Source organism: Haliaeetus leucocephalus, unplaced genomic scaffold (genome assembly GCF_000737465.1).
Source record: "Haliaeetus leucocephalus isolate CR32 unplaced genomic scaffold, Haliaeetus_leucocephalus-4.0 Scaffold295, whole genome shotgun sequence".
Lineage (NCBI taxonomy): Eukaryota > Metazoa > Chordata > Aves > Accipitriformes > Accipitridae > Haliaeetus > Haliaeetus leucocephalus.
In genome coordinates, this window is record NW_010972731.1 from 5348392 (window position 1) to 5375948 (window position 27557).

Below are 27557 nucleotides of genomic sequence, written 5' to 3' on the forward strand. Positions count from 1 at the left end.
GCTGCACTCTGCACCTTGAAAGAGCCAGTCTCTCACGTACAGCTTGATTTATTGGATGACAATTTTTTTTTGGTAGAACTCCTCCTCATGCATGTGTTTGTACAAGGAGTATTACAGACAGCTGGGAGCTGTAAAATCAACCTTCTGTTCTTCCAAACTCTGCACGCTTTGCAGGTAGAGGTTTCACCCAACACTTCCTAGCATGATAACAGGAGTATGTGTTGAGTTTGAGGTGAGGAGTGGTAGCAGAGACCATGCCACCTCCTTTTGTCCATAGTTACCAGTTTCCTTGTTATATAGCCAACTCCCTGTCCCTTACTGAGAACACACGGGAGCTGTCACCACCTGCTGCTTCTCTGTCCCACTCTCACAGCCTCCTCCAGACACTTAGATCCTGAAGCCACCAAGGCAGGCTGTGAGGAGATGTGGGGTATGTGAGAGACTATGGGAGGAGAGTGTGGGGGTGCCTGGAGGCAAGGAGTGGTCGAAGCCTGCTGAGAATCCATCATCTGGAGAAGCAGGAGGGGTAAGCTGAAGTGGCTGGAATTTTAAATGTAGCAATCTGCTTTTATACCTGAATGATGGACTGTAACTCCTGGATTTTAGTCTTCATCATCTCATTTTCCCGCTCCAGCTCTAGAACCTGTTCCTTTTTGGGTCGGTTTTCAATATCATTTTTCAGCTTCAAAGACTGGTTCCTCTCCAGCTTGCACTCCTCTTCCACCTTGTTCAAGCGATGCTTCAGCTGGTCAATCTAGAGTGGCCAGGGAGCAGTGAAGAGGAAAAAGAGGAAAGGAAAGGAAAGAAATCATTCCTAGCTCAGATATTTACTGCTCTGAAAACACTCTCACTTCCAGGTGAAAATGTACGGTCATAGGTGGAAAAAATAGCTTAAACTGTGAATGCTAACAAGCAGCAGATAATTGGGTGTATGTGCTTGTCTGTTCAATGTCCACAACTGAACTGTTGAACTCTCAAGCAGAAGCCTGCTATTTGCTAGCTACAACTGGTATGGGCTGGTTGTAAATTTTGGTAACATCTGGACTAAAAAAAAGTGGCACATGCTCAGTCCTCCAATAAATAAAGAGATACGAAACAGAACTAACACTTAGGAGACTGACCACACATTGTGCTTTTGCATGTAGACTATTTGAATTGGGAAAAGCAGAGGCTTTGAGTTCTGGATAGGAAAGAGGGTGTCCCAACAGAAAAAGTAGTTACAGGCAGAAGGGGGCCTGGGAAGAAGGTGGTGATGATCGTTGATGGAGGAAAGATTTGAAAATGGGGGAATATCCTGCAGATCAGAGAGATGCACGGGGATAAAGGCCAGAGGATGCCCAGGGGCCTTGACCAGTAACATCTGTGACTGGTGACTGCGGGCAGCTGCACAGCACAAACCGACACGACTTTCTGCCCAACCATCCCACCCAGGAACAGTCTCCCTGCAGGGAAGGGATGTCGAGCCCAAGAGAAGGCAGCGCCAGGTCGGGGAGAGAGCAAACGTGTGAAAAAACAAAGTGGGGCAAAATGTCTAGTAGCATTGGTTCAAAAATAAACTCCAGTATCCAGATCCACTATGGCTAGTTGTTTACTCCATCTCATCTGTGACATACACACAAGCATGAATTTTATGGCACTTGAAGCATTTCTCTTATCTCCTAAATGGCCTCAAGCTGTTCCAATGCTCTATGTGAGACTTTCTGAATAAACCACCAGCAGCTGTAGTGCAAAGCTGGATAACTGCCCCAAGATATTACTGAGCCTGAAAAGCTAAAATTATGTTTTTAGCAAACAGTCATGTTTTTAAAATTTTGTTTTTAAGTATGTTATGTTCCGTTAATCCATTACAAGTATGTAAATCATCTGTCATTAATACACATCACTGCAGTTGGCATTTCTGTACAGTGATGCTTCTAATCATCTGGATAAGCAAAGCAAATGAGAGCTCTACACCTTTCTACCATCAGAGAAGGTTTCATTTTGCTGATGCCACTGGCATTCTCCATTGCTGCTCCTGATTAAAGCCGCACAGAGCATTTATCTCACCTCTAACTGGAGGTCTCGGCTTCTTATCACAGCCATGCTCTTCTCGTCACTCAGCTGGGCATATCTCATGGCCAGATTGTAGTTCTCATCTTTCACCTTGACCAGCTCATCATTGTAGTTGTTCCTTTCCTCCTTCATCTTGTTGTATCTTTCCTGGAAGGTCAGCAGCTCTATCTTGTTCAATTTTAGCTGCTTTCGCTCATCCTCCAACTGGCGAGACTTAGCCAAGAGTTCACAGCGCTGCACATCTTTTGTCTTTACTTGCTGCTGAAGCTTAATGATCTCATTCATTAGGAAATGGGTAAGGCCTTCATGTCCCTCCTCCACTGAAAATGTTTGAACAGCTTATCAACTTCTGATAAAGTAACTTTATACTAAGTAGGATCAGCAGAACTGAGTATGAAACAGATGTCCCAGAATGTGTACAGAGGTGCAGAATATGCACAAATACATACATATTTGTACATCTGACTGGCAACAGTACAAATATTACACAACACACTATTACCAGAATCAAAATATACATGCATACAGCTTGTCTGGATAGAATATGAAGCCTTTACACTTGTCTTGTTTCAGCTCAGCTGACAGGCCTGTGGAAATAACACGAACTTTTAAAAATGAATCTGTACAATTGATCTGAATGCTTCAAATTTTCTGCACATGTGTAGGTCATCAGTGTAATTTAGTCCACTGTTCCAATGTTTCTTAACCTGAGATTTCTTGTAATGCCTATCATTCAATTTGAAGCTCTTCAGCTTCATTCAGACAACTGGGATGTTTGTTTTCTTTATACATTACCTGTTGCTAGCACATTTGCATTGAAGGGGACTGAAAAACCACAGAATGCTACTACAAGATTAGCTTTTATTTCCATTTCTTGCCTGAAAAATCAAACCCAGTCTTCAAGGTAGTCCTTTTTTCAACAGGCTCCTTTGGGATTGATTCTACTCACCAACAATAGTGGAAAATCTCCGAGTAGGTTCTTTCCCTGTCACCAGTTTGTAGAGTTCAGGGTAGTAAAACTCTAGGCTCTCTAAGAAAACTACATAGCCCCTTTGGCCCTTGGTGTGGAGAATGTCCAGCAGTCGGCCTAAGTACAGAGAAAAGAGAGGTGACGTATCAGCACTATGAGCAGCGTAAGCAAGTACCGTATCCCTGAAGTCAAATCTGCTTAAGGTTCGTCTCTGCCACAGCAATGCGCTGTGGAAAATCTGTCTGATTAACTGAGTTCAGCTGAACTCATAAAGTAACGCCACGTATTCTTTATGTTTGTGCTGATTGTTATTCTGAAGGAGTGCGGGCAAATTGGTCTCTGGAACAGAAATTTCAAAAGACACGTTATTCAGTGCAGCCTTCACCAGGCAGTACTGAAACACTAGGATGGCAGACCCTTCAGTGACAAATCACAAAGCACGGCAAGACAGCTGAAAACCTGCTCTTGGAATGGCAGTGGCTGCTGCTTGTGTTAACTGAAATATTTGCCAAGGCTTTGATGGGAATATGAACCCCATGAGCTCCAGTCTGCACAGCACTGGAAAGAGTCATTGTTATCAAAATAGCAGCAGCAGCAGATCCCCCCCTTTACATTAAATCTCCTGTAAGTGAGATATAGGGTTTCTATTTGACAATCTGTGATTTGATACAGGCTCCCTCCAGACTTAGCAAAATAATACTGTTCCGATAGCAATGCAGATGTAGCCATTCACAAAATAATTACCTGCTCGGTTAATTTTGGAGGGCAGCATAAGTGAGTTAAGCACCTCATCCTCATCTTGCTCATCGATTACTTTGCACTGCCGTAAGTACGGGGTCAGTTTGGCTGGATTGATGTACCGGCTCAGCATGTGCCGGTTGCATTCTACGTTCTCCCACAAAGCTTCCTCCTCATCTTTCAGTGTCTCCAGGCAGTCATCCATCTCCGGCTCTCCTCCTTAACAAGGGAAACAATTGGCAAATGAACATCAAACAGGACAGTTTCTATCCTGTTACTTTTTTGTGCTTCCATGTCACATAGGATGAGCTTAGAATCGCTTCTGACTAATGCTGAATTTGCCCTATATTGAAACTGTTTGAACTGAAGTGCAGCCTGTCCACAGCTCATCTGGAAAGTGACAGTTCAGAGAAGTGCTATCCTGAGTCTATGAACTATTGCATATTGCTCTCTAGTGATGAATCTGTAGCTCAGCTAACTCTATGAAGGTCTCTACAAGTCAGAGAATCCCTCTTCATAATAGAAGCAATGGTAAAGGACACGGTGCAATGCAAGAAAGGGTATGAACATGCAGAGCTCAGAGCAAAGACAAATACTTGCTGCAGGCAACTAAGGCTTTCATTCTCACCTCCTTTGTTCCTCTCAGCTGTACTGACTTGAACCTGCACTTTTTCCTGCATATACGTGATGAGCCAACACATGTAAATGACTGCACCACAAGAATAGGTAACTCATAAGCAAGCAGTTACATATGTCTGCCTTCTGCAGCTGCACGTGGATTGACTGAGGTGTGGGCATGAATGCAAGTACCTGTGAGTTCAGACCTTGCCTTCCTCCGCGTAAGTGGATAAGTATGAGCATTGTATCACTGAAGCCTGAAAATGTTCTTGACTCATGCAAATGTATCACATGATTTCTGAGTGCTTGCTAAGCAATTTCCTGACAACTCCTAATTTGTAACCACCTCATTAGAGAAGGTTACAAGGCAGGCAACAATGAGGTGAGAAAACTCGTGCTAAAGAATAAAGAAACTTCGTAAAAATCTTTCCTTCTTAATTTTGTAATAAATGTTAACCTTTGAAACAAGTCTTAATTTTGCATTCTAGCTTTCTCAAGATCTTGTGAACCAGGTGGCACAAGGGAAATAACCTTCTATTTCAAGAGTTATTTTACCCCATCAGAGACCATGGTTAAAGAACATGCAGTTCTCGGGTCATGTGAGATGAGAGCTGTGCTTTATGAGACTTTGCTGGTAATCAGTAACTGAAGACCTCAAAAGCAACATGTTTTTCTTGGACCAGAAGAATTCTCTCCATTGTGTTATAATTTCCTCAGCTTCCAACTTTAGGAACTGCAAAGCAGCCTGTGTTACACTGAACATCACTGGGCAAAACCAGCTATTAATCTGTATAACCAGAGGCTATTAACTCCTCATTTTGAAAACTGAAAACAAAAGTGCTAATCTGCTAAATAATGTGTTTGTCACTGTTCTATCATAATGAAATATTAAATAGTCCTACAAAAATGCATGGTTTTTGCTTGATGCTTTCAAAGGCCTTCCCAAATTGTCCAAAATCCTAGACTGGGGTTCAACAACTCTATGAGAAAAATGTTGATGGGTTCCTCATACTATGGACAGGTTAGGAGAGTATTGCCAGGGATTTTGTTTTCTCCTGTACTCCAGTAGCTCTCTCAGAGTTCTTTTCTTTGTAGTTTCACATCTTAGGAACCACTTATTTGGCATTTGCTCTGCTGCTTGCATGTAAAATTCATTACTCCAGTGACTGCTATTAAATGGGTTGGGAGAGATAACAGTCCTCAGAGGGCAAGGAGGACTGGGTCTGCTCAACGGGATCCAGAATCGTGGGGGCATAGCTGTAGTTATGGGAAAATCTCTCATCTGGTCTTATGAACTCCTCACAAGTTGGATGAAAATTCTTACTGAATGCCAGTATTTACATGTGGTAAAGATGACACTGCAGTAATGAACAGTATAAAGGTAAAACAATAGAAAAAGCTATATAAAGTAGGTAGCAGTAGGAGGAATGCTAAAGGTGAAATAGCTTCATCTGAAGTACACATACATTCTCATGAACCTTACTCTCCACCACGTATTCTGGAAATAACTGTATTTCACTTCAAAGGTGAATTTAACAAACACTACATAATTGGAGAAGCTGAACTTTTGGGAGCAGAAGGCAATAAAGCAGAAGGTCACACACTACCTTAGTAATCTTACAGCCACAGCTATCTATTGCATCTAAAAAAAGCTGTGTTGCAGGCCCTTTAATTTTGGGGAGCGTACCAGGAAGCTCACAGATGGACTCAGAGTGCAAAAGAAGCATGTGCCTGAATTTCATAAAATGCAAGGTATCTTGTAATCTGCTGCACCGAACCAGAAATTATTACACACTGTCAGCAGTTCCCTCAGGACATTAGTAAGGGATTTCTCCATTATATGATTCAAAGAAGAGTTCACTCATCAGTGTAATTCTCAACATGAACACATTTTTTCACCTGACATTAAAAATACCTTTATCAAATAGTCCCTTGTGTATGGCCATAATACATCCATACTGTTATTTTGGGGACATAATGTTTAATGGGAAAGTAATAAGTATATTGCATGAGTGGCTAAGAATTTTAAAAGGAGATTTCTGGTAGCAAACTCCTGTTAAACACAGTCTACTGTCAGGAGCAAGCCCCTAGAAACAGCATTTAGTGGAGTGGTCCCTCACTGCCATGTGGGAATTTCAGAATCTTCGTTTTGCTTTCTTCTTTGGATTTCCACCTTGGAAATGCCATACCAGGAGCACAGCTAAGCTCTCTCCTAACTCACTGTGCTGTTCATCACCTCTCAGGGATTACTGCTGCATAGCGGGTAGCACTCCCCTCTTTCCTAGAGCTTGACGTGTTGCCTTTATTGTGTTTCTTTGGCCAGATTGGTCTAAGAGTATAACCCCCAATAACTCCACTGTCTTGTGGAGCTATTCCAGAGATAATAGCAATGGACAGCTGATATTAGTACAGCACCCTTCTAGTAAGCAAATATTTCTTTGATTTAGTATTTAATATAATGTTGAATAAGAAATAAAATGCTTGTGATCGGTTGAAATTTTGGTGTGCTGGTCAAAAAACAGATGTGACAACTGAAAGTCAGTGGGAAGCCAATAAAGGTATTATATTAGTGGCTTTAATCTTAGAAGATTTTCAGCAGCACTTGCATTTTCTAGGTATTTAAAAGACCTTATTCCCCATTTCTGTCCTTCCTTCCTGTGATGATATCGCAGAAAAGTTGATTTCACTTGTAAAATTAAAAATGACAGATTTAAAATGTTTTCAGATGTGTAATCACTTATTTAATCTGATCTTTATTACCATTATCTAGTTTCTGATTCCAACACCTCTTGAGCTGTAACCTAACAGATTCAGAAGTTGTGATATGTCACAGAAATACTATGGCATCCATTACAAATCACAGGTGTGAAGTCACAGACTTGGACTGACTTCAAGACATTAACCCAAAAGAAACAAGAATCACCACAGCAGTTAAAAAATTGCTCTCCTGCTGCTCCTTTCAGTAGTTGGTATACAAAATAGCTTTTAACTGCAGGAGATCTTAATCCAGTAATAATCTCAGCTAGTCCCATCCATTTCAAAGATCTCTGCAGATGCAGACAAATAAAAGAGAATCCCTTTTTACATTAACAGAAACACTCTATTCCTCTCATCTCCTTTTCTCTCTCAGGGACTATCCTTCTCTTGGCTGTTACACACAAATGAATCTTTCTATGTGTTTGCTATTTTTTTGTTATATTTTTCAACTGAACAAATCACCTTGCAGTTAAAGCTGTTCCCTGTTCTCACTCAGACTCCACACTTTCATATGTCAGTGACACTCTCCACTGATCAAGGGAATAAAGCCTGCAGGCTTCAGAACCAGGGGTTCTGTAAAGTGCTTATCATCAGGTCACATCTAAAGCTTCATTTTTTGTGATTCATTTCATGATGGTGCAGAAATTAACCCTTCAGCCGTTTAATTATTTGCATCCCCTTGCTCTGAATTCTTGTCAGCCTGTTGATACTGAGAAATCAGTATGTAACAGACTGCAAATGCAGGCTTCAGCTACGTTTTCTGATTTCTTGATATCTCCTTTGTGAAATATGAGAAAAGGGTATTGTCCTCATACTGAGAAGCAGGAGGAAGTTTTTTTGGAAGAGCTGATCTATTTTAATGTTTTGGACTTCTGCATTTGCCACAGATGTTCACAGACTGTCAGTATTTAAAAAGAAACCACAACATACAAAATATTTGTGCAAATTATAAGTTAAGAATAACAGACGTTTAGGTTAAATACTAAATATGTGTATATAAACCAGAAAAAGATTACATATAAATTATCATACTCTAAAGTGAAAATAAAGATGAAAATAGCACTTTAAAACTGTGTATATAATTATCCTCAATGTTTTGAGGGTATTGTATTACATCCTCTTTCTATGCCTATCTCAATTTCATGGGGCAATACCCTTTCTCCCTCAAGTTTGTATAGCACCTCACATGATAAAGTATAACAACAGGTTGATTTTCTCAAAAGCTGCTTGTATGGATATTTGCAGATTTGCACTATCAGAGAACCACAAAACCACAAAGGGATTTAGAGCTATTTCTAATTTTGGAGGAAAGTCACAGTTTAAGGTGTGATAAGGAAATTATATTCCTTTGCTTAAGGACAGGAGAGGTCTATTTGCACTCCTGGCTTTCTGAAATGCTGAATACCAGCAGTTTCCAATTATGTTGGCTGCACTGCTGGTTGTTCTATGGTACTGAAAACCGCTTTTAAAAGGCTTAAACATTGATTAAGCTATATAGCATTGCTTAGCTATACTTGCGAATTTTTTCCATACAGGTGCCTGCATCTGGACTCCCGAAGGAGAGGAGACTGTGTCTTCATCTGCCCTTAAAATGTGCACTTTATATTCATTCTTTCTACCTCAGTGTCCCCTCCTGAAAACAAGGCTGGTAAGAAGTATTTTTATGACAAGGTAGGACTAGTTAATTAGTGACTGCAAAGCACTTGGAACCAGCAAGATAGGAAGGCCCTAGAAAAACATTTATTCTTAGTGCAGTTTTATTACTTCAAATGTTGCAGGCCTTAGAATACTTTCTGAAGCCAGCAGCACTGTTGAATGGACTGGGCTGTATTTCTGTTTTAGGTCACAGTGGCTGTATATGGAAAGAACCATTCTGTATCTATCAGAACCCCCTCCCTCTGTATATAAAAGATTCAACCAGCTTACTGAACACCACAGTTTCAACAAAATACAAAAGAAAAATACAGAATAAGAGATACCGAAGTAATAGAAGAGCAGGAAGCTTTAAACACAAAATAGGATTATTTTCACACAAAGTATTCTGTTCAATTCCATTGAGTCAATCTTCCTGTTACACACAACCTACAAAAAAAATCCCAAACAGTAGCAGACTTGCAAGGCTTCAGTGAGGTGAAGCTAGATCTTCAGTGAAGCCAGATAATAGCTATAGTCATAAATACTACTCCCATTTCCTGAACAGAAGAGAGACAGAGGTAACCAAAACAAACTCCCTAGCTGGTTCAAAGAGCTCTGGAGGCATATTCATCTTGATTCTACAAGCAGAACAGGGAAAGAAAATTCCCCTCATTTTCATAACTGTTAGCTCAAAAACCGAGTGAGAGAAAAAGAAATGAAGAATTCTATCATGTTACTCTTATTCAGTACCTCTGCTGTATGAAAAAGAAGAAAGCAACAGAATAAATCAGAGATTTGTCTCTAATCACTATTCCTGTCCTAACAGAAGAAGGCCAGAAGAATTAATACTATAGGAACTCTCTTTAATTATCTCTTCCTTTGCCTTTATTTACTCTCCTAAGAACAGATCCATATAAAACTCCATCTGAGAAAAAAAGAAAGGGTAATGCATACATAAAGCACGGACCAATTATTAGTATTGTTAGTCAGCACACCCAACAGTTTGCTTAGTATCACCTAAACCAGAAAACGCTATGCAACAAAGACACACAAGTTTTTCAATATTGCAGGATAATATTGCTTAAGAGCTGAACAATCCTTGCACTGAATTCCACAGTTATTACATTTAGCTTTTGTCTGCTTTTGAAATTGCGTATGAAATTCTATAAAATACCTATCACTTTCTGGAGGAAAAAACTATTTACACATTAAAAATGTTGTTCTGCCCAATGAAATATTGTTGCAAAAGACCTTAATCAGTGCAGTAATACTTATTAGGATCCTGTAATGATCTCTGTTTCATAAAAGGCTGAGATCTATGCTTTCCCATTTTGTACTCCATCTGGTGAGAATATCTAAAGTCTACATCTTCCTCAAGTCTGCCAGCTTTAGAACTTCAGAGCTCTTATCATCTTATCACACAGGAAGGAAATGACTAATTTTGTCTCAATAGCAAACCAACAGCAGATTATGCTACCTCGAACATGCAACACCCAATCAGATTTGGTTGTAGAACATATATTACCAATAATAAACAAAGAAAATGGAAAAATCCTCCTGTACAAATAGCTTAAATGATGTTTTGACGACTCTGTCATTTTTCTATGGGTCACTATTTTCTACATATAGTGAAGATGCTTCTCGCTCCCTCAGTAACATACCGTCTAAGCACTACTGATAGAGAAGCAAATTTAGAGGGTGGATTCATCTCACTAATTTGAATTAGGCATCTAGTTTAACTTAGAAATCTAGTTCCTCTCTAGTGAATGGAAAGTGGTCTGTTCAAAACTTCATTCCACCATTGTATACTTCTGCTTTAGAATGCCCTCTAAAGATTGGTTTCTGGCCACCGCTTAGGTGCCCTCTAGGGTCAACGGAGAGAGATTTGTCCCTTCAGATGGCAATGCCTGCACTGGTGATTAGATGGATATTATTCTGTTCTCCCACACTGTTTAAGAATCTGATACCCAGATTTCAGAAATGGAGAAAAAAAACTGAAGAGGAGAGAGGAAGATGAGGTTTGGGGATGAAAAATGGTGAGGTCAAGGGAAAAGGAAATATAAAAAAGGAACAGGAAAAGAAAAAGAAAGTTAGAGAAAGAGGAACTCAACAGAAATGAAAGTGAGGAACAGAAGTAAGACAGAGATGAGAACAGGAAAGACCTTAGTAAAGGCAAAGGGAAGCAACGCGGGGTGCAAAGCAAATGAAGGGATAAATAGGGAAGGCCCTGCCACAGATCCTGACACATCAGAAGTTAGCGCTAGTTCTGAGCATGCAAATCAAGATAATGGCACAATAATTTAAATAAACATTTACCACAGGAATTTAGTGCATCTATTTGAAAAGATTTGCAAAGTAGCAGTGGAGAGCTGAAAGCCTGACATTTACTAAATGCTTTAATCTACACATCCTCCATCCTGTTATGCATGATGATGAGGAGGACAACAGAAATCACTGTGCTAATGTAGTACAAATATGTTTATATAGCTGGCCTTTTTTTTCTTGAGTGCAGCATTAGCTACTGACACCAGCATTTCCTTTCAACTAATCTGTGCTAAAAGCCAAGATCTAAAAAAGAAGCTGTCATCCTCAGGCTGCCAACAGCTCATGAGAATGCTGGTCCAACAAATGCTTCAGAAGTCATTACTAGGTCCCAGGTTAATTTTTTCTTGAGACTGACTCATTCTGTTTTTACAATTGATAATGAGATTCTCACTAGCTTAGGAGAAGGAGGAGGCACAGCTGGGGGCAAACGTACAGTCCTGTGTGATTAGGAGGAGTCCGGCATTAAAAATTCAAGTTGCCCAAACATGCAAATGAGTTTGATGATCGTAGGTTAGGTCCCAGTAAATGTGTGCTTACATTACAAAAACCAGCACATTCTTTGGTACAGAGAGCCGGTGTTCATGAGGGATTTGCATAGACTGAGCTACATAAGAACCTGGTAAGGACAAAGAATCATTAGCTGATACATACACACATACGAAACTTGCATAACCCTTGCACAGATAGCCTGATTCTCGTTGGTGTTACTAACACTTCACTTCTATTAATATAACGAGTCACATAAAACAGGAAAAGAGAAAAAAGTGTAGCTTTGCCATACAAAACTGATACTTAGTCTGTTTATTAAAAAAATTTACACTTTCTACAAACTCTTACTTTACGCAAGTTTAAAAAAATAACAAAAACCACTCAGAGAAGAACATCTTCTATGCAGTCAGAAAATGATTCCTTGTAGGTGATACTCTCATCCGCAAACAAAGGATATTGCAGAACACATTAGATGGGAGGACTGCACTCTAGTTTAACAATCTCCAAATTCAGCAACAACTGACAGTAAATGCGTAGGCTATTCTTACAACAGAAAAGGTTACACTCCAATCTTGAATACTGTCAGATAATCTCACTGTAACTCACCACGGCCCAACAAAGTTTGAAAATAGTATTTCATATAGCAGGCTTTATAACATGGCAGGAAAATAAGACAGAACCCTACATTAAGAATCCTACAGTTAGTCAAAATACACAAAATACAAAGAATGAACAAATAAGAAGCCAACTCTCATAACCCTTCTATAAAGATCAATCTTAACAAACAATACTACTCCAAACACATGAAAAATAACCCACATGCAAATTGTTTACTGCATTATAATAGCAGCATGCACTGACTGTGATGAAAATACGATTCAGTTAAATATCTTAAATGCACTGTGCAAAGGTATAATAGCTCCCCATCTAGCTCTGTGAAGACTTATCCATTCACGTTTAGCTCTTAATTGCTAACAATATATTCTGTTGGATCATACACTGTCCAGTCTCCCAAGGGTGATGGCTGCTATGATTCACATATACATTTTGTTCATTTTATGTAAACACACAACTTCACATGGATAGAACAGGTATGTATTCCTTATTCCATTTTGTGACCTCTTTGTAACTATTACTTTAAAATAGACCCTAATGTTAGAGAACAGACTGCTGTCTTGCACAGGTAGTTTGTCTGTGGCCTGAAGAATGACATACATGCCTTGCATAACAAATACCTGTAGTCTTTCCACCTCAAAGTCACTGGAAGAAGTAAGCTTCACTCCTAGTCACAGACTGTCATAGTCCTTGATGTTCTGCTCATTGACAAAATCTTCTATCCTTGTAAGCTTGCTTAAAGCTGCGTTAACGTCTCAGCCAGCAGAGCACAAAACACACAGAAGACAACTGGATGCCATTTGACAAGAAAAAGTCTACAATAGATCACAAGCAGCCTGGCCTAGGAAGGACAAAACCTCACCAGGAATCAGGAGGAGCTTGCTATTTTACTGCTGGAAATTAGAATTCTCCTTTTACATGGAAATGGTTGTACTTGTTTTATGAATAGATTTTTCCCACTTAAGCTTTCTGGCCACCTCCTCTTTTTCTTGCTCTGTGTCCTCTCTCTTCTTGTACCAGTGTCGCAGGACTGTGTCACGTAGCTCCGGAAACATACACCCACCATCCTCTCTCTCAAACTCACTGTCTATATATAGTAGATAGAAAGGTGCTGGGGGCTGCCTTACTTCCCTTTTCTTCTGAACAGAGGCTGTGGGTAACTTTCAAATACGACACCATTACAGAGGAAAGTCTTAGAGGAAGTGTTCTCATAGCCACAGAGAGCTGCGCGCTACGGATGGAGCAGGAAAGACCTGAGGAGTACCTCAAACAGGTCCTCCTTTCCTGCAGATACTACGGCTGGGGTTTATTAACAATCCTATGTCACCAAAGAAGCCTCACTGGAAGGCCTGCAATTAAAAGCAGGAAAGCAGTCTCTGGGAAACAGAGAGGCAGTTCACTTTCCATCCTGCAGAAGGGCTCCTTTAAGTCACTTCCATAGAAATTTAAAGCAAAAATTGTCAGATTCTTTACTTAACGGGACTGTACTTTATTTCTGTAAGTGGTAACCTCTTGGGGAAGAGATAATACCAAATTCTTGGCAATTCTATATTTCCTACCTTCAAAGCATTGCAAGAAGGAATCAAGTATCTTCTGTTGCTTTCTCCATAACTAAGTCAACTGCTCTGATTATACAGAATAAAATGCTGTAAAGCTTTCATGTGGAAAGCTTTATCCCAGAAGAATTAACTAACCATTGGAAGAGACTAAACCCTGGTCTCATCGGGAAACTCTGGCCAGTTCAGTTCATGGTTAACAAGTATTTTTTGAAAAGACCAAAGAGGCAAAGTACTAATATAGCAAGAAATCTGGCTATCCGTCTTCACCCGGGTGTGGTTCTTGAGAATGAGTCAACATAAGAAGAAGTATGAGAATTTTATTGAATTCTCTGCTGACTGTGGAAATAAATATTTGTGAAAAAAGCAACTGTAAAGTGATGCCAGAATTACACTCCATCTGTGAGCATCCCAGTCTTTAAGCACAGGCAGCTGCTGTTACAACAGCATCTACAAACAATATTACAAAAGCAAGATTTGCAGGATTCTATGCACCCAAATCCTGATCTTTAGGAGAAGATGTTTAACAGTACAAAGGGTGGTAACCAACTAAAAGTCAGTGGAAGTTTGGTTTTATTCTCCTAACTTATGCCTAGAAGCATAACAATTCTGTATGTGCTATCTGCATTAACTGTACCTCGTAGAGTAAAGTACCACAAGCTAACAAAAAAGCATTTGCAGAATGTGCAGAAAAGCCATTGTTTTAAATGCAGTGTTGTACTTGTGTATGAAGTAAGGTTACATGCAATATGAGCACTAGCAAATGGCTCCCACACTTGAGGATTGATTTCCCCCATTTCTCATTCCTACTCAAGGGCACAACTTGTAATTAGGGTCAGATTTTCAAAGAACGTAGGTGGCATTTAGGCATCAAAATAAATGGCCAGATTTTTGCAAGACTTGCCTCAGAGTGTAGGATAAGATAGCGTTATGAATCACAGAGCTGCTGAGTGTTAAGCACTTTTAAAAATCAGGTCTTTCTTACACGCTTAAATTGAAGCAGAGCTCTTTCAAAAATCTTTTCACAACTGGAACATTCTTCAAATGCTAAGTATTTGAAAAATGGGCCTTTAAAGCTTTGTGAGGTGCTAATTTTTACATGAATAAGAAACTGCTCTGTATGGCACCTATAAATCTGGCTGGCAGCAGTATTTAAGTAGTTCTGACTCTCCAGTATTGTATGAACTCTTCAATGGTACACATTCCACAGGGAAGAGGGCAGACACTGTGTGTCAGTGCTTACCTGTGTTAATTCTAACCCTTCTGAATCCATGAAATAAATATTTTGCTAGCTAACAGGTGACGGTGAACGCTGCTGATGCATCAATCTTGTTTCAGCATATTGTCTCCAACTACAATTGAGATTTTAAGAATTAGATGAAATTTTAAGCTTTGAACCCTCTGAGACATAATAAAAGAAGGGTTCTTTCTACATGACTAACAATATTTCTTTCTATGAGGAACAAAAACAAAATTCTTTTTCTTATGCTCAAAAACTAATACGGTGTAGAAACTATAGGAGGTTTTAGATTAGGCTCTCCTTCCATTGCTATTTGCCCTATTTATCTTTTTTTTTCAAAGCCGGTAAGTTCAGCCTTGCAGAATCTATACTGCTGACTCAGCTAACTGAGCCAAAACTCATAAAAATCTATTTAAAAAAGGTCCAATGATTTTATTTTCTAATCATAAATATGAAATTTAATTAGCATCTCATTGCTAACGAAGTCACCACGGAAGATGAGACTGAGGAATTAGGCACAGGGATGGAACATCAAGCGTAAAACAAAACAACTGTTATGCAGGAGCCAGTTTAACTCCTGCTTTCCTCCACTCAGGTTTCAGATCTTTTAAGAATTATGTGCTGTGTTCATGTTTTGTACTTTCATGGCAAGGCCCTTCTATCTTCTGTGGCAGTAATTACTCTAGCATGATATATAGCATCATGCGAAATACAAAATAACAACAGATAAGGTTCACTCTGGATTGGAAACAGAAGCAAGATAGAGCAGGTCGGATCTGAATTGAAAATCCTATTTTGTCATAAGCTACCCAGGTCAGTAAGTGTTTCAAATCCTATAAAAGCAATACACTCATCAACTGAGAAAAGAACTCATATTATTCTCCAGGGTACTGCAAACATCAAAAAGATTAAAGGAATTTTTTTTAAAGGAAGCATATGGAGAATTTAAAAAGCCTCTTTAAAATAGGAAATGTGTCCAGCCTTTTCATTATTAGCATTCTTAGAAGGTATGTCCTAGGCTGACATCAGCACTGATGTTGGCATTACTGGGTGAAATTCTGTCTGCTGTGAGCTACCTTCACCATCTTCTCTCCAGAGTTCTTGAGAGGACAAGAGCTCTTGATCTGCCTTTGCCCACCCGTGCCTGTGTGATTACGGGAGGGTTACATGAGCACGTTTCCCTGCAGAGCAACACAGATGGTAACCTGGGGTGAAGGCAGGGACAGGCGTCCTTCTGCAGCTGCTCCTCGAGGTGCCTCGGTGAGGGAGCAGAAAATACAGAACATCACAGGAGAGAGGACTCAGTGAGAAGTGGGCAAGTGCCGTGGGAGAGTTCTGAAAGGGCTGATGAACTACAGTAACCACAAAGCTGTACTTTCTCCTTACACTCACACTGAAATTGTTCATAGCAAATTAGTGTGGGAGGAAGTGTTTACAGGACCTGTCCTGAGAGCGAGTAATTATTAATAATTCCTGGATTGCTAGAAAAGCTTTTGGAGTAATTCTGTGTGTGGGCATGCCCCTTGGTTGCTCTCCGTGACAACATTCACCAGGGTAAAAAGGGCTTTATTAGTGCTGGTCCTGGTTACTCATGGGTGGGCAACTTTTTAATTCTTGTACACTCTCTGATGTGACTTGAAATCTGGAAACATCCAAGAATGTGGTTGCAGCATTATAAAAGTTTACTGCTTTGCAGCGTGACAAAACCAGCTCTTCTTCATTATCAGTAATGGAAATCAGGAGTTATACATCAAGCAATGTTCCATGTAGTAAGGCAGGAGCAATTCAGGGACAGTGAAGCTTTCCTGGATGCTGTCAGACTCATTTTCTCCTGACGATCTCGTAATGCTTTAAAAAGTACTGTTCGTTTTTCAGGGCAGCCGCCAATGAGTACAACACCATTTTCATACTAGCTGTAAGGATAAGCAGACAGAATGGGTAAATGATACTCATGTACCCGCGTTGCCAAAAGCCAGGGCACAGCCTACAGGTTCTGACGATCAGCTGCCCTGCTATACCTAGAGAGAGCATTTCCCTCCACCTCTCATCTGAAAGCCTCCTAGTTGAAGTGGCAGTCTATATTCTGATGAAAAGCAGCAAGGAGCCTCTTTAGAAACAGTTCATTTTCTAGATTCTGTCTTGATTTTCCGCCTTGCATACAGCAAGAAAACTGTTGGCTCTGAGAAAGTAAAAATAAGGAAGCAGAACCACATTTTGACATCCTGACCATTTCTCTCCCCTAGAATTAGCCCTTTCTGTCCTAGTATCCCTGCCTGCTTGAAAGTCAGGAAGCTGTGAGAAGGAAGACTGATATTTCACCTTTCTAGTATTCATGTTCTTTGCCTTTTAAAATATATTTAATATATTTTTTAAAAAAGGTAAAAATTGCAAAAAGAGCCCAATTTACCTATGTCCTGTTTTCAAATGTGATAAAAATATGCAGGAGCCTATGTTCTCATTAACAGATATGAGATTAAGGATTCAATTCTGACAAGTTTTGGAGTTGAGCAACTTTCAGAAATCATAAGAGTCCTTAGCCTAATTCTGGCTGCTCATTCCTGCTTCTCATTGGGAGGAGGTGGTCCAGCGGAAAAAAAATAATTTTTTGCATGGTTAAGTTTCAGCTGAATCAGTTTCTTCATCCAGCTCACCACATTACTCTGCAAATGCTTGTGTCAACAGGGCACAAAAGGCAGTGCAAACGCAGCAACAAGTGGCCAAAGCCAGGTCTTCAGCAGGGTTGCTGCTAGATGCATAAACAGCCTCAGAGGCTGAAGCTGTTCAGCATTTTTGGAATGTTGTCCCACATAACGCAGTGAGTCAGCAGTTGCAATGAATCTGAATGAAGAGCAGAGATACTGCAACATTCAGACAATACTTCCCAGTACCGTTCCACAAATTCAACAATTTTTTAATCACTAGGAAATAGAAGTCTTACCAGAAAAATAAAATTCAGGAAAGTTTTAAAATAAAATTTGGCAAAGTTTTAATTGTAGCGAGTTGAAATCTGTCCTCCAAAGAAAAGAAACAATGTCTTTCAAAAACAGAATTTTGCCTCTTGTTCTCTCCTGTGATAACATTTACTCAAAATACAAGGCCAAAAATATCAAAAGTCACTACCAATTTTTATTTTGCCTAGCTTCATATACATAAGGACAATTTTACGTTGCTGTTACACTATCATTCACCTGCAATAGCAAACAGCCACAACCCAGAGATGTTATCATCAAGACTGACCTGGGAAACACTGGACATTTTATTAGCAGTTGTGGTGATGAGGTGAATGGTAGAGTTGAGGTGAGCTGAGTGAGGACTACCAACTTTCTTCAAACAAGTGATAGGCATAGTCCCTGGTATCTTCAGTGGAGTGGTGATGTCAGTCTCTGTATATCAGACTTACCCTAGTTCAAATTTCTGGAATAACTCTTTGTTTCTTTCTAATATTACTGACATCACTCATCCTAGCAAGGAAAAAAGGAATTAAACTTTCTCATTCCACATTCTGAGGATCTGAAATGGATAATTTGGTAAAGCATATTTTTAAAGAATAAAGCAAGTTTAAAGCAATAACTAATGCTCCTTTTGGATTCTTATATGCAAACTTTTAGCACTTGGCCAAAAATGTTGCTGTTCGTTTTCAGGACAGAACGGTCCAGCTGGTGGCTTATAACCCAGATCCAACCATCAGAAGGTGTTTACTCAATCCACTATGTTTTTCTCTGAAGGAAACAAGGATTGCTGGTTTGGGCAGCAGACAGCTGCATGTCGCCTCTTGGGCTTGTGTAAGGCCAAATTCACAGCAGAACGAATTTCTGGTCTGAGACTACAGAGTTCGGTGCCTCCACATGAGGGCTGGAGGAAGGTGGGAAGTAACCCACTTCTAGACATGTAGAGCATCATATGGAATGCCAGGATGTGGCACTGCACAGCCCACAGAGTCTGATACTCTGATCTGACTCTTTACAGCAGCTCTACATGCAGGACCAGAGGATCAATTTGGGACCACATTGTCTGAAACACAGCACAACCACCCGAACAACCTGGACTACTATAGCCAGCTGTATGCGTTAAGCATTCTCCACAGGAGAAAAGAAAAGAAGTGGAAGAATCTCCCAGATGAAAATATGATTTTGTCAGTGAGGTCTAGAAACCTTGCTAAAGCAAAATGGCCTATCTCTGCCTTCCCTCTGATTTTTTTTCTTTCATTTGCTGTGCTTGATGCATTGCTCCTTTTCCCTTAGGATCAGTCACAAACCAGAGGTGACAGATAACCTTCAGTTCCAAAGCATGCTGTAGAGAGAGAAGTTTGCTAGTTATCTTCACTCACCTGATGACACTACCATATATGGGATGGTAATCAGAATCAGAGAGGAAGAGGAAAGGAGATATTCAACAAGACAAGTGAGGCAAGTCAGACAAACGGGTCAGACTGAAGGTAGAGGGCACTTGGGATGTCCCGTGAGGACCAAAATAACGGTAACAAACCACCCTCTGCCTTTTCTCATGTTCTTTCCTCAGTAGCTGAATGTTCAAATTATCTTTACTGTTCCGATCCCTTTGTGCAGAAACTGTTCTTAGATCTGTGCTGATTCACAGCCTTCAAAGTGGCATTCAAATTCTGACCATTTCTGTCTTAGACCTAGCATTTTCCAGTTGTCCTTTGCCGGTGAAAAAGTTCAGTCCGTCCTGATATCATATTCTCATATGGCTTCTAAAGTAACTCTTGAGCTAGACATCACTATCCCAGGTGTGCAATCCTAGTTGTTCAGTGATTCAGTGGAAGTGTCAATAGCATTTAATCCAGCAAAACTGCCTGGATACTGCTCTCACTATGGATATGGACAAGTCACAAAAACACCATTCTGTATTGTAACACTCCGTATGAAAATGCCCAAGTATCACTTTTCCTTTGGACCACAGACTTGCAGATTAAAAAAAGAAAAACTGATGCAGTGCTTCCAGCCTTACAGGAAATGTAATACTCCTTCACTTTTTTCTAACAACTAAAGCAGATGAAAAACACACTCTTTTCTGACCTAACACAAAAGTTTAAATATTTTTTGTTTCATACCGCATTGATATCTTTTATGGCATAAATTGCAAAAATGAGAGAATAAAAGACAGAAGGAAATTAAACTTTCTACAACAAAACTAGTTAGCCTTGGGCCTTTCTGAAAAATATGTAACTGGAAATACAGGAATATGTTACTGGAAGGATGAAACACACCCAAAATCTTCTTGAACAATTAAATATTGTGACTTATTTTAACTTCTTTTGGCAGGAACTGTGAAGGAAGACTAGCAGTGTAGTAGCAGAGAAGAGTCTTATCTTAAGCTTGGCTTTTTTTACCAGGAGAAAATCAGCTCAGCAACAGTAAAGAAGGTGGAAAAAGTTTATGGAATTTTGTATTTTCGGTCAGTGCAAGTCATTAGTGAAATAAGTTTGATGATGTCACTAACTACGTCATTATAAACTACGAAAAACCTATGGAATGACAAGTACCTTGACGCGGTGCTCAGGGACATAGTTTAGTGTTGGCCTTGGTAGTGTTAGGTTAACGGTTGGACTCGATGATCTTAAGGGTCTTTTCCAACCTAAACAATTCTATAATTCTACATTTCAGAAGAAGCCAAGAAATAGAGATGCAGGCAGCAGCTGCTGGATAGACACTGTGACTTGTTCTTGTAAAAGACTGGGATGCACCAGTAGACTTTGGAGAGGATCCATGCAAAATTGCATCCAGGGAGGAAATGTTCTTTTAAACACAGACTTCATGCAACAGACGAGTTTGGTTAGTGAATGGTAAATGTCAAAGGTATTTTAATTGAGATGTTAAAAGCCCAAAGCCTTCAAATGATCTTATAAATGTGATAATCTTTCAGTTCATGATCAAGGAGAAAAGATTCAATCACCAGTTGCACTGTAGCTTAGAAATGAAGTATATTTGGTGTAATCTTTAGAAAAAGAGTTGAAGCAACCTTCGGGTGCTTTCCCAGTTTGCTCAGGATTCAGAATTCTGATTCAGAATTCACAGAAGGAAACATTTGAAAGGTTTCTTTATTGGTGTTTCAAACCCTGGAGGAACGTACTTTTGTGCTCAAATATATTAAATGTGTGTAACAAGCTATTAAGCATACTCACACTGATTTCAAGTATGGGCACAGCTAGATTAGAAATGTTTATACACATATAGAGCTGTAAAAAATGAAGTGGAAACAATCCATTAACTGCTAATGATAACCATATATGTACTGCTAGCATACAGCTTTTTCTGCATTCAAATGGAAAAAAAAATCCTTATCCCATTTTAAAAGAAACCCTGTGTTAAATTTACTCTTCAGCGCCTCAGTTACAACCTGAGGAAAATTTGCCAGCAAACAACCAGCGCTCAGGAGGCCAGTGGGAATCCTTTCATTGGTTACACTGAAGCTGTATTCCTCCCCTGAACTACAAAAAACAGGGCTGACTATCAGACTTGGGCAAATAACAGGTATCTTTCAGTAAGGCCAAACTGGCCTCTGGGACCAGAACAAGCATATCCGTCAATACTACACAGGCAAATTCACTGAGGCAACAATTACTACAAATAATATCACATACATAGCTGTATACACATTTATCCTTTTGACAAAACCAGAATGTTATGGCATTTCGTTTGACACTTCTTATAGATTTCCAGTGAGATTTGACAAATTTGTCTTTCCTCCTGAGTTGCTAAACAGATTCACTGAAGTAGACAGCATTAGAAAGCAATGCCCCATCCAGCACTGGAGATAAAATAGGTTTTGCAGGACTAACATAAGAAGAGTATTCTCTTCACTACACGTTCAGCAGTGATAGCAGACAATGCACAACACTTTGCCAACTTTTGGTGCTATTAGTAATGTACTTTTATGAGCTGTGAAAACCCCCCCTCTGTGTTTGCCTTTTGTATAAAAAAGTACAAAGGCCTTACCCACTGGTAAAATGTTAAATGTACCCCCTGTAGATCACTAAGCATGTGAATTCAAGGTACTCACAATCACCATGCCTAGAGCCCAAATATTTGGCAGAAGATTACGAAGGATGAGAGGTGTTCAAAATCAAAGTTCAGAAAAGACCTTTGTGTTTAACTAAAGTCAGTGTGAAAACCTCCTGCCAAGGAGTAATCCACTGCCCACAGCTGGGACACACCATAACAGGGTACATGGCAGATCTGCTGTTTTGTCAAATTGCACTTTAAACAGACTGGCACTGTATTCTCCTTTTGCCTGAGAGGAGGAAAAATGAGAGGGTAATATACGGAGAGAATACTGACCAAAGAAGTAGAGAGAAAGAAGCTTTTATCACTCGTTGGATGTGTGCCACAGAGACCAATTATATACATTTGACAGCAACCATTATAATTCCAGAGTCCTTGAACAAATCACAAGCAGAAAGGTTACCTTCCTGAAAATGTTCATTGCCATTAAATAACTGACCCAGACTAGAGGGTGAAGGCAGCACTTACGAGGGAGTTTGGGGGAAGGGAGGAGATGGGGAATCTTATTACATGTACACCTGAGAAAACCCCATCATTTGTTCTGAAAAAGGAATTGCAGATTCACTGCAGATACTGTATTCTCAGCAAAGCGGACAGTGTTCTGAGAATGCAAATCCTACAGACAGCAGTGACAAAACAGCCAAGACAAAAACAATTTCTTGCTGGTATCAGTGGCAAAACTCGACTAAACTTGGTGAAGTTTACGGTTTTACCCTCCAGCTTGAAAGTCACAAGGCCTGGTCCCATATTCCTTGTTCTTTTAAGTTTACATTGCTATGGAGGCTACTGACAAAGAGAGCTGCCATAGGTCAAATTCCACCATCAGTTACATACCCTTAATGACCACATCTAAGTGAAACAGTATTTCATAAAACATGCATTTCGGTATCAAAGAGAGAGTTGAGACATCTGCTAAAGAGTGAGTAGCTTGTTCTCTCTCAATGATATAGGCATAACATTCGGACAAATAAGGATCTCTATAAATCATATCCTCTGTGAGCGATCATTCCATATATCTGATTAAAAATTTCACCAAGCAACAGTATATAAACCAAGGTCATTTGGTATATCACATTCAGATTTCTTCAGCATATCCCAGGTATTTGGGATGCATCCTTCTAGAGAAGGTTCAAATTGCCTTTAATTTTAACAGATACATGCAGTCAGATGGTTCTCATTTCACCCATGTTGAAAGTTTATTTTTCTCTTAATTCAGAGTTATATCTAATTGGAAGTAACTTCGCATAAGAACAGGGAGTCAAACAAGCGGTTCTGAATTTCTGTTGTGGGGTTGGCCCCCGCAATATACCAATTTGCTGGGGAGGATGGAAAGTTTCCAGGCTCTTTCCAGTTGAAATTTCTCCTCTGCCAGACACATGACTCAAGAAACTAGACACACACACACACAAAAAAAAGAATTTCTGGCTCCAGGTCCCATTACAACTGTCGCAACCCAACTTTGACAATGCCCATTTTTAACTCAACAGACAGCAAACTACCATGATGAAAAAGAAAAAGGAGGGAGGGAGGGAGAGAGAGAGAAGAGATGGTGTCTGAGCCAATTTATTTCTGGGAGACATCAAGGCCTTACAAAAAGAACCAGTAATGGGGGCATAGAATACTGAAAAAAACAAAGCACAAAATCATCATACAAGTTTTGCAGAATGACTAAAAGGAACACAAGTACTTTTCACATCACAAGATGAGTTGTAACAGACTAAGACAGAGTCATATTAGACCTGTATGGATAAAATTAACATCTCGTATGTTATTGTTCTAGGCTTGTGGACTTTTTGCAAGATCCGAAAGACAAAGATATTTTAATGTACCTGCTTCTGTATTCAGAAGAGAATGCTCACAGCTCAAAGGCCACAGTTTGCTAGCTCTGAATCAGAAAGGATATATTATAATTGCAAACATAAAACTTAAGCTCCTTTCACTCATAAGGAGATGGACAATTTGAGAGAGCAGAACAGATCACTAAGAGAATTCTCCCACAAAATAATTCTCTTATTAATTCAGCTGAGTTTAATAAGTGATCCTTATTCAAAAGCCCACATCAGAACATCCCTAGAAATAAACCTTCAGTCTCAATTGTCCTGCTTAAGAAGGTGAGGCTAAAAGGCTTCATCAAAGAAATGTACTTATTTATCATATCTGGTTCAAAGCTTACAAACTTAAGCAAGGAATAATACCAGATATTGTCCTTGGATGCAGTTTTTAGCCATGCCTGATCTTGGTGACTCACCAATATATCTGGTATAAAAGAAATGACCCATTTCCACATCCCAGGAGCAAAGTTACTCCCACTGCAGCATCACAGTTGAGAACCTCTACCTCTGAAACTGGGAATCCCAGGGGAATCAACAGGACAAACACCAGTGTCAGACTAGAAGTTCTGCGATGGGGCAGGAAATTTAAAACTTTATTAAGTTTAGTAAAAAGGCTTATGATCAACTAGAACTATTTTTACAGTTTTCCAGAGACATTTTGAATTGTGCTCTCCTGTTTTTTCATCTACTTTCAGTCCCATCACTAAGCACTGCTGCAGCCTGCATCTTCTGCAAAGGAAAGAGGAGCTGAGCAACTGCAATACTTCCTCCAGTTCCCCTACAGGTACTCAGTGGGGATGCTAAGACAGCAGAGAGTAAGACCATCTGCATCAGTAGTTCCTCCCAATATGAATGCAACATCAAGATAAAAACAGATAGAGAAACCTGGCTGAGAGTTGCGGTAAGGATTTAGGAAGGAGTGGGATGATAGAAAGAGAAGGGACAGAATATACAAAGTCAGGGTAGGCTGTCTGTGAGTGGAGAGGAAGCTGTGGTGTGTTACAGGTGTTAGAAAATTCTGTTTGTGAGACAGAAAGAAACAGAGAGACAGGATGATAGCAGTTATTTGTTGTGAATGACTAGATATGAGTCTGAGAATTGGAAGGAAGCTGTGCAAGTATAAAGGTCTTGTATTTTGGGATGCATTCCCAAACCTCCAAATATGCAAATCCTGCACATGTACATGAAAGGGGCAGAGAAGAAAGCAGAATGTGTGTGCAAGGCCAATCCAGTGGAGAGGCAACACCACTGTGTGTGCAAAATTAGCTGTGCGAGGCAGCAATGTATGCTGTGTATAGGAGAAAGCAGATGGAGTACGCAGTAGGAGTGCATGTGAGAAGCTAGACGAGCAATGGGAAAGCAGAACACAAGACAGAGAAGGAACTGACAGAGGGAAAGGAGAGAAAGATTTAGAACATGGGGGAGGATGTACAGCCTATTGCACAGGCAAGAAAGAGAAGGTGGAGGGAAAGGAAGGGAATGAACAAAGGAAATGTTTGTCACAGAAAATACGCTTGATGAAAAACAGGCACAAAAAGATGGTGAAAAAGATAATAAGAGATGCATTAGGGTTGAGAAAAGAATAAAGGAAGTGAGAAGGACAAACTAAGACAGAAAAAAAAGAAAAACAAAGAGGAAAGATTTTATTAGTTAACAGAAAGCATAAATCCCCAGTGAAGAGATTTAAAGTAAAGGCTAGGGCACAACAGACTATGGGTAGAACCAGAAATTCCCTGGAGATCAGTGCTCATGATCAGTCCTATCATCTCCCCTCTCTAGACCTCCACTTCAACTCTCCTTCCCAGTGCACACTTTCTTTTCTAAGAACACGTTTGCACCTCCAGCTACAGCCTGTTTACCTCACTGAACCCCGAGCTCCAAGTATCTGTGCATGCAAAGTACAAGGAGACCTGTGGAGGGCAAGGAAGGCGCGAATGCAATCATTTTCAAAGAAACATACTCTTGAAAATGAACACAAAAAAGGTTAAAGGTGAAAGTGGGACTTGTAGTGATTAGAGTCAAGTGCTGTCCTAGCTGGCAGTGAGGTGGAGCTGATCTGACAGCTGCTTTCCTTACCTTGGGTGCTCATGAGTGACCGGGCTGTCTTGCTTCAGGCTGAACCTCTCTACATCGCCTCCATGCAACTGTCAGCGTCTCTCCAGGAGTCTTGGAGAGGTTATTTGTGCTCTGCAGCTGTCGAAAAGTAAAGGAAACACAAGGAGCAAAACACCCTCTGGCCCCTAAAGTGCCAAAAGTTTACGGAGAATCGGGAATGAAGGAAGCAAGTGCACTGGCATCAGAATGAACAAAGAGCGACACGGAAAGTAAGAAAAAGTGTGTCAGAGGCTGGGAGGGGCGGAGAAGGAAAATGCAAAGATCTGACAGGAAACCAGACTATAAATCTGCTTAGGGTTTAAAAAAAAACACATTTCTGCTCCCCAGCGATACAGTCTGTTTGCAAATGACTCTGCATGCAGGTGACAGCAGAGCCCTGAAGTATCAATGTAAGCAAATAAAGAGGCACTTTTGCCCCTTCCCCAGGAAGAACAGTGGGCAGACTCAGCAGCAGCATAAATGACTGGCTCAGATGAAAAAGTAGGCTGTCTCCACCGTCTCATTTCTAGTTCTCCAGACTTTTAGTCCACGTTTCCCTCAGGCAAAAGGGAAACCTTAGTGGTGCTGTGCCTGTCCAACCACACAGCATCAGCCCTTGCTTCTCAGTGCACATGCTGGCTAGAAAGCAGGTAGGAAAGAAAAAGGAAAGGATGGACTGAACAAAACAGTTTCAAGAACAGTTCCAGGCAGCAGGAGTTCTGGGTTTTCCCAAGGTTTCAAAGGCTTTTCAAGAAAGCATCTATTTTATTAATAACTGCTTTTGCTAAAAAGGTAGTCAATGAGGTTTACTTTATGCAGGCATTAGATTACTTTACAGTTGAATGATACTTTAAACAATGTATTTTCCAAAGGGAGTCTCTGCTGACATAAAGAAGCTGCAGTATCTTGTATTGCTTTAATGCTGGACTCCAGGCTTAAGGCCACACATGCAAATCCAACTGTTGATGGGTCTCACTAAGGACTTTTACCTGCTAGGCTGCAACTAAGAGCGTCCCTCCACAGGCAAGCCAACGAGAGCAAAGTCAGACACCCAGTCCTTTCCCTTACTGTTCTTCCAGTCCTGCAGGACCAGGAGTCACCATCCCTGCTAGCAACGTCCTTCAGTGCTGCTGTCATCTTGCTCAGGGATCCCTAGCTTCAATCACTCGCGTGATGTGCTGGTTCTTGTTCTGCTATTGCCTATAAGACCTCCAGGGGAAAGTAAAGGCACAGGTATCGCTGTGCTCCCACTCTCCCCAGGCTTTCCCCTTTGCACTGGGTAGACACACACAAGTGAAGCCTCACTGGAGTGAGCAATAGATCCTGAGTATGTGAGAATCAGAGGAAAGACCCTTTGAAGGAAGAGTTACACATGTCTAATAGGGATGCATGTTTGCGAGGGTGACCTTCGATAGAGAAAAGCAACTATGTGAATAAGTGCATGAGTATGGTTTTATCTCATGAGAGGAACTAACAGAAATAATAGCAGAAACACCAGGAATAATAAGCATAAGTGACCTATGATAGGTAATTTAGGAATGCAGGAAGGGAAAAAGCATGATGATAGCAATGGAGTGAGAGAATGGGAAAGGAAAAAATAGTTGTTAGAGAATA

General features: G+C 40.2%; 1 protein-coding gene across 1 annotated transcript in view; it reads right to left on the reverse strand.

Annotated features, from left to right (window-relative positions):
- Positions 1–26187, reverse strand: part of CARD11 (caspase recruitment domain family, member 11) — a 46732-nt gene extending 20545 nt beyond the window's left edge. Inside the window, exons 1-5 of the mRNA XM_010570300.1 lie at positions 25926–26187; positions 3767–3979; positions 3002–3139; positions 2047–2372; positions 575–754 (exon numbers count right to left, since the gene is read on the reverse strand). Coding sequence (XP_010568602.1) covers positions 575–754; positions 2047–2372; positions 3002–3139; positions 3767–3979; positions 25926–25938 — 870 coding nt within the window. The 5' untranslated portion in view covers positions 25939–26187. The remainder of the gene's footprint in view (positions 1–574; positions 755–2046; positions 2373–3001; positions 3140–3766; positions 3980–25925) is intronic.
- Between the last annotated feature and the right edge of the window lie 1370 nt (positions 26188–27557).